The 7,825-nt window shown below is 47.5% G+C and overlaps 1 protein-coding gene across 1 annotated transcript; it reads left to right on the top strand.

Moving 5' to 3' along the window:
- Positions 1 to 5,299, top strand: jef (major facilitator superfamily domain-containing protein 6 jef). The gene is made up of 8 exons (XM_089737319.1): positions 1 to 148; positions 1,566 to 2,252; positions 2,328 to 2,520; positions 2,604 to 2,771; positions 2,863 to 3,012; positions 3,624 to 3,737; positions 3,813 to 4,005; positions 4,096 to 5,299. Exons 1-8 carry the CDS (start codon positions 84 to 86, stop codon positions 4,485 to 4,487), a joined length of 1,962 nt encoding a protein of 653 aa, XP_089593445.1. The 5' UTR covers positions 1 to 83; the 3' UTR covers positions 4,488 to 5,299.
- The last annotated feature ends 2,526 nt before the right edge of the window (positions 5,300 to 7,825 follow it).

Genomic DNA, 7,825 nt, shown 5'->3' with positions numbered 1-7,825 from the left:
GCGTGCGCGCGCAGCACGGTGCGCTGGTATCGAGCGGCGGTCGGGCTCGCGGACCCACAGTTCGAGTCCGGTCGCCGTCCAGCATGGAGCCGCCCGCCAGCCGCCCGCTCGTCAACCCTGACGAGCACGGCGAAGTCGATACCTCCAGGTACCGAGCGGACACCCCGCACTCGCACCACACCCGCCACTCCACAGCGCTCGACGCACCCATCACTCACTCACATCGCAATACTTACAAGACATCAGCCGAGCCGACGGCCGGAACACGACCTTAAGAACAACGCGATATGTAACTGCTGCTACAGCCCACTGAGTTACTCGCCGGATCTTCTCAGTGGGTCGCGTTTCCGATCCGGTGGTAGATTCTGCAAAGCACTGCTCTTGCTAGGGTCAGTGTTAGCATCACTCCGGTTTGAGCCCCGTGAGCTCACCTACTTGTTAAGGTTACGCTGAAATAGCCTCTCAAGGTTATCAGACAGGAAAAAAAAACTGCTGCTTCATTCGCGTTATAAGAACTATTGCGTTCCTTCCCACTCCAAGCTCAGCCTTGGACTATAAATAAGTTTACGTGGCAATAAACACATTCTATGAATTGTTTGTAGCCTTCTAAAGTTCTAGCCTTCAATAAAATGAACTAAATGTAATTTAAAAAAATTATATGTAAAGTGAGTCGATCGGTTCAGACAGCAAGTAGTGCGCATGCGCGGAGCGTGCCCGACATCTCGCCGGGGCAGTCTCCCGGTGTGTTTACAACTGCGCTTGTCGACCGAGTGAGGAGTGACCGACTCAATGATTAATGTTGAGTTGAAGTGATGCTCTAAGCAATATTAAAAGGAGCATATCGAGAGGTAAAAGATTATTTGGTTAAAGCGACATTTATCTTTATAATTACAGGTCCATTTTATTTGGTACTAGTTCACCCGGCAGACTTCGTAGTTCCTCAATCGATAAATAAAAGACCTAAACTTTTCTATAAAATAAACTTAAAACAAAAAAAGGGAAAACAAAATTGTTATTTTTATTTAATTCCGAGCAATTTCATATTTATCCACCTTTTAAACCTTCTCTGGACTTCTTTCTACAAATAATTCAAGACCAAAATTAGCCAAATCGGTTCAGCCGTTCTCGAGTTTTAGCGAGACTAACGAGCAGCAATTCATTTTTATATATATATAGATGGACTAGTATGAATAATTTGATGTTTTTAATTAAACTTCAATTAAGTTTAACCCATTCAAATAGCTGAAGATGTTTTTTGTTATGGTATTTTTTCCAAATTTAAAACATTAAATATCTCTCCTGTAAAGTTGCAAAAACGTCGCTTAAACCAAATAGCCTTTCACCTCTCGATACTATTTTCCAACACGCAATAAGAATAACGCTAGCTCCTGTTACTCCTGCAACTCTCCGCTTCCCCGGACGACGACGCTAAGAATCTGCGCTGTTCGGTTCACTCCGGAAGACTGAGACTTGTCCGTTTTGTTATTTGCTTTAGTTAGATAAGCCTCTCCCAGTGATAGAGAGAGAGAGGGCTTAGTCTAATGGGGACACGTTTCTATCGACAGATACCCGGCTCCAAAGGATGCAACCCACAAGGTCCGCGGTCGCAGCGACCTGCTGGAGCTCATGTGCGGCGCCGGCGCGGTCGACCCTGAGCTCCTCACCGTCAAGACTTTCTACTTCTTCTTCTACTCGGCGTTCGGCTCCTTGTTCCCATTGATGGGCATCTACTTCAAGCAGATGGGCATGAACGCGGGCCAGTGCGGCCTGCTCATTGGAACTCGCCCTTTTGTGGAGTTTCTGTCGGCTCCATTCTGGGGCAGTCTCGCAGACCGCTGGCGTAAAGGACGTACGCTGCTACTGGCCTCTCTAAGTGCTTGGATCATCTTCACGCTGCCTTTGAGCTGGGTGCAACCGGCGCCGGTGTCGTGCGTGCTCCCCATCAACTCGACCGCCTACAACCTGACCGACCCCAGGTACGACGAGGACTGGACCACCCCGCCGCGCTCATTCCGCGTCTCCGCCGACAAGGGGTCGCCACTGCCGGTCAGCGACGCTCTCAACTATGACTCCAAGGCGAACGGAGACTGGGTGACACCGCTGCATTCCTTCATTGTATATCGAACCCCGGACATTCAAAAGACATTCTTTTTGCTGTTATTGCTGGTCGTGATCGGCGAGTTCTTCAGTGCACCCGCCATCACACTCGCTGACTCCGCCGTTATCACCCTGCTCGGAGAGGACGCTGACAGGTAGGGCTCTAAATGAATCTAAAGCCTGACGCTATGTTTGTTAGATTGGTCTGACAACAATAATATTTGATTAAGGTACGGACACCAGCGTATGTTTGGCTCGCTGGGCTGGGGGCTGGCGATGTTCTTCGTCGGAATAGCGCTGGACCACAGCACGTCATTCAGTTCTCATCCTTGCGGAGGTCCACAACGTTACGAAAAGAATTACACGATCTGTTTCGCGACCTTCTCCGTGCTCATGGGGGCCGCCCTCATTACTGCCACGCAGGTAATTCAAGCTTATTGCTGCGAAATATCATACGTAATGATAAGCAAGATGTAAATAATAAACAAATGTATATGTGATTACAGATAAGATTCAAGTATGAGTTCGTTAGTGAGGAGCTTGCCCCTCCTCCGCCCCCTTCGGAGCCAACACACGAGGAGAAGATGCAGCAACAACTCGCGCAACAACTACAGCTGCCCGGCCTGGACACTAGCGCGCCGCCTCCGCGACAACCCGACCTCGAACACGCCAAGGTGAGGAGAGCCGCGCCGTCTGCCCTTAATGCCGCTCTCTCCGCAACTGAACATTGAGCAGCCCGATCCTCACGAGCGTATCTTATTACAGGTCTTCGCACAGACAACACGCGAGATGCCGGAGTGGGTGACGGTGCTGCGTCAGTTCCAGAACGTGAAGGCGGCTTCGTTCCTGTTCGTGGCTTGGTTCATGGGCTTCGGTATCGGCTTGATCTTCACCTTCCTCTTCTGGCATCTTCAGGTTACATTGACATGTTTATAATACCACGAAGCTAACCATGATGTTTCGATCCGAATCCAGCGCCCTCGTAGCAGCCTAGGGCTCCGGAAAGTATAGTAATATAAATAATATTTAAGCTGATGATGATGTTAAAGTGTAAGTGTATTGACTGCAAATCATATGATCTAGGTAACCTAAAAATCTTATCTTATTTTTTAAATATCTCTGTATCCCCATGAACAATATTGATTTTAATTTGTTTATAATAAAAGGGATATATAGTCTGTTGTTTAAGCTTAATTTCATTACTGTCCTTCGTTTAGTGGGCCGTGCAATGTATGGAGAGTGGCCCATGTCCTTTTCAAAGGCATTTTGTACTACCTCTCGGGAATTGGCTTTTTCCCTGCGAAGAAGTTCGGACAACTCTGAAAGCAATAGAAGTCTGTCGGCGTAAAAATAGAATTACTTTTTTTTTTTATTTATTTATTTGAATTTAATTGCATTAATTACGTTTCAAATCACCGTGATCACGAAACGTGAAACGGCAGAATAATGGTGATAGAAGGCAACGTCATAGGTAAAGGACCTATTATTAAAGTGATTCCGACCTATTTGTTGATGTATGTTTACAGGACATCAATGGCTCTCCCACTCTCTACGGGGTTGCATCTGTGATTAACCACATCTCGGAAATATTCGCGTACTTCTTCAGCTTCAAGCTCATCACACAAATGGGACACGTAAAGGTTAGTTTTGTTCGCATTGCGTCACCAGCGTGGCGGAAGAGGAAGTAAGACGCGAGTGTTGTCGATGGTCGGCAGGTGCTGTGCTTGGGTCTGGCGGGAAACGTGCTGCGGTTCCTGTACATCTCATGGCTTTCGGACCCATGGTGGGTGCTGCCCTTCGAGTTCGTCCAGGGAGTGACGCACGCGGCCGTGTGGGCGGCCTGCTGCTCCTACATCGCACAGAGAGCCCCGCCCGGTCTGCGCTCGTCCGCACAAGGCGTACTCCAAGGTATATTCTCATCAGTCATGAATACATATGTATTCACGTAACGTCCGAACCATCGATTACACGATCACCCAACGACGACGTCTTCGACAGGACTCCATCACGGACTGGGGCGCGGGTGCGGGGCGGTGCTGGGCGGGATCGCGGTCGCCAAGTGGGGCACAACGAGCACGTTCGCCGGCTACGGAATACTGTGCGCGGTGGTGCTTGCCGTCTTCGCCTTCATCAACTTCCGCGGGGGCGAGGAGCCGGACACGGGCGGCGCAGGAGAGGAAGAGGTCCGCGCCGTGGCGGAGGTGGGAGTACTGGCGCCGCACGGGGTGCCCTCCAATCCGCTACCCCGCGCGCTTTCATCGACGCGGCTGGCGGACCTGGCGCACCACGACTCTTACGGCGCCACCAACTCGCACGCCGGCGCTGACAGCCTGTCGGTGCCGCGACCCGCGAACCCCTTCCTCGCGGAGCCGCACCAGCAACTGCAGTAGTCGCCACCGGCTCCGTGGCCTGCCGCCTCGGCCAAGCGCTCGTCTCCTCATCTGTTGTTTGTTGATTTTTATTGTGTTGTTGAACTTGAGATGTTTATTACGAGATTCATGTTGTACACATTGTAGTGGTACCTGCATAGCCGTGCTAATTGTTGTGATGAATGCGTTTCGATGTCATTCTTTCAAATAGTCAATATTATAATGTGAACGTAGTTTGTAATGAATGTCTATATATAGAACTAAGTAAGGTAATATTAAAATTGTTGTTGTTGTGTATCGATATGTGTCCTGAGCGCTCGCCGGAGCCGACCGCTGGCAGTGAGTAGTGAGCAGTGAGCATTGAGCATTGAGCAAGGAGCTGTGAGCATTGAGCAGTGGAGCAGTGAGCTGCCCGCGTCCCCCCGCTTCCAGCGCGTACTGCGGTGGCCTGCAGGAGGTCTGCTGTAGTTGTGTTGTTTGATGCAGTACACTGTACAGTATTCATAGCGTTTGTTTGGCAATTGACATCACAAAAACGTCTTTGCAAACATTAGGGTTGTAAGACGTGAGACGCAGCTCGAGAACTCATGCTGAGAGAATGAGGAGTGTAACAACCATATTGTATGATAGCCATATATATAATTGTATGTATGTATACATGTTCGTCGTAAGAAGACCGGCACTATATTATATATTTTTGCACTTGTGTAGCGGCACAGCGGCGCCCCCTTCCCTTGTCGAGGGGAGCCCTATCTAACTACTCTCTACTTCAAATGTACATAATATAAATGTGTATTATTATTGATTAAATGTTACAATCATTGGATGGTCAATCCCGTTTTCAAATTCTACTTGTCGTCAATGAAAACTCATGGTGAATGTTAAGTAACCTCTCCCGCCGTCGCCAGCAGCAACAGCGAACTGCACGGAACAAACTTATGCAATTGACTTGAAAGCTTTAGTTTGAAGTGAACGTAGGGCAGGGGACGTGGAATATGGTGACACTTTACAAAACTTGCATAAGGCTCGTCCTGACTTACGCGAGTGTGGTGTTCGCTCACGCGGCTCGCACACACATACACACCCTCCAAACCCAACAATCCCGCATTTGCAGGTTAGCCATCGGAGCTCCGTGGTTGGTGAGGAACGTCAACCTAAACGACGATCTGGGCCTCGAATCGATCCGGATATAACTGAAGGCTGAAGTCAGCGTCGGAAAGTTACTTCCATACGGCTATGCGTCATGATAATGGCCTTATGGTTGCCGCCGTTGACTACTCCTCCAATCCTGTTCACGCAGGAGCCAGTCACCGTCGACGCCCTAGACACGTCCTTACGCATCCATCAGAGTCAATAACTGCATTAGACGCCTTCAGTTTTAACACTAGGAACAGGTTTAGGGACTCTGGTAACCGTACTCGGTGAACTCGGCAAAGAGTTCGACGTGCAACCTAACCCATGCATCAGCCCGCTGAATTTCTCGCCGGGACTTCTCAGCCGGTAGCGATTTCAATCCGGTAGTAGATGCATTCACGAAGCCACTGCCCATGAGCTGTTAGGTCTCTTTCGGAAGCGCTGGGGCAGCTGTTAGCAAATTCCTCCCCTCCTGGGTTTGCAGTTGCTGACAATAGATATCTGCCGTAATCGTTTGGCCAGATTTTAGAAAACTGTGGTGAACGACACCAAACACTGACAAGTATATGTTTCTGAGTCAATTTTCGTTTAGGGCAGGATTTGGCTGGGTCTCCATTGTTCAGCCATTGCGACAAGCGCTTCCGATTATCGTACAGTATCCACTTTTCATCACAAGTAATGATTCGATTTAAAATCCCTTCATTATTGTGTCGGTTGAGCAAAGTAACACAGCAGTTGACGCGCGTTTGCAAGTTCGATTCACTCAATTCATGAGGTACCCATTGTTCGTGTTTTTTTACTTTCCCAATTTGCTTTAAGTGGATTAATACAGTTTTATCAATTACCCCGAAACCTGCGGCTATCTTTGAAGTGCTTTGTGATGGATCCGCTTCCACAATAGCCTTTAATTCTTCATTTTCCACTTTGATCTCCGACCGCCCACAGGGTTGGTTCTGAAGGTCGAAATTTCCAGAACGAAAACGTTCAAACCAAAAACGTAACGTGCTTTCTTTTGCGACACCAGCGCCGTACACATCACTAATCCTTCGAGCTGTTTCTGCAGCACTGGTGCCACGGTAGAACTCGTACTCACCATATACCGATATTTCATGTTTTCCATTGTGCGGTAATAAGCGACGCCAAAGAAAAAAATAATGAGGAAAAAACAAATAAATGACTGTTTTCAAAACTCAAATGTACCAGCCGAATGAATTTATAAATTTGAATTTGGAATGCTTAACCAAAGAGGAGATATTTCAGATCAAAGTGGTCAGTATGACAAAACGATAATTTCATACCTAATATTTAGTTAACTAATAGTACCTAGTTAAAGCTAACTATTTCTTTAATATTACGCATGTAAACAACTGTTTAAGTCTGTATTTAAGAGAGTTAATGACTAAGCAACCAGTTTTCTACTAAAAATACAATTGAATATTGTCGCACAAAGCGTTCCGGCTCGAACGGGGCGGAACTCTGTTGTTATTGTTGTACACTTGAATTGTTTGCAAAGTAACTCTTAATTACTGTCACTATTTTTTTTAATGCTTAGATATGTGGACGAGCTCACAGCCCACCTGGTGCTAAGTGGCTACTGGAGCCCATAGACATCTACTACGTAAATGCACCACACACTTTGAAATATAAGTTCTAAGGTCTCAGTATAGTTACAACGGCTGCCCCACCCTTCAAACCAAAACGCATTACTGCTACACGGCAGAAATACGCGGGGCGGTGGTACCCACCCGCGCGGACTCACAAGAGGTCCTACCACCAGTAAAAAAGTCACTAAGGAAGGCAAAAACTACGTCGTGCCAGTCGCTGACGTTACCAGTCACTCCGTCAAACCTCCGAGACCCTCCTAGAACCTCCGAGAATCTACTAAACCCTCCGAGACTCTCCGAGCCTCCGAGACCTTTACGAGAACATCTGCACTGCTGATGTCACACGTTTTAAAAACACCGCCGATCCTCCACCTCCGCTACATCCTCCATCTCCGCTTAAACTCCTACTCCGTCATATATGACATTAAAAATAATTAAAAAAATTTTGTCTATTCAAATTCATGCACAAAGGTACAATGGCGGACTTAATGCCTGAGACATTCTCTACCAGTCAACCAAGGGTGGTGTAGAGAGTCTATGGTGGCCTATGGTAGAGGTGCATTACTTATTGCGAAAATAATAAAATTGATAATAATATTGCATACATATACAAACATATAT

The sequence above is a fragment of the Bombyx mandarina genome, chromosome 23 (assembly GCF_030267445.1).
Source record: "Bombyx mandarina strain Sakado chromosome 23, ASM3026744v2".
Lineage (NCBI taxonomy): Eukaryota > Metazoa > Arthropoda > Insecta > Lepidoptera > Bombycidae > Bombyx > Bombyx mandarina.
Note: the sequence above shows the minus strand (reverse complement) of the source record. Positions and strands in the feature narration are given on the sequence as shown.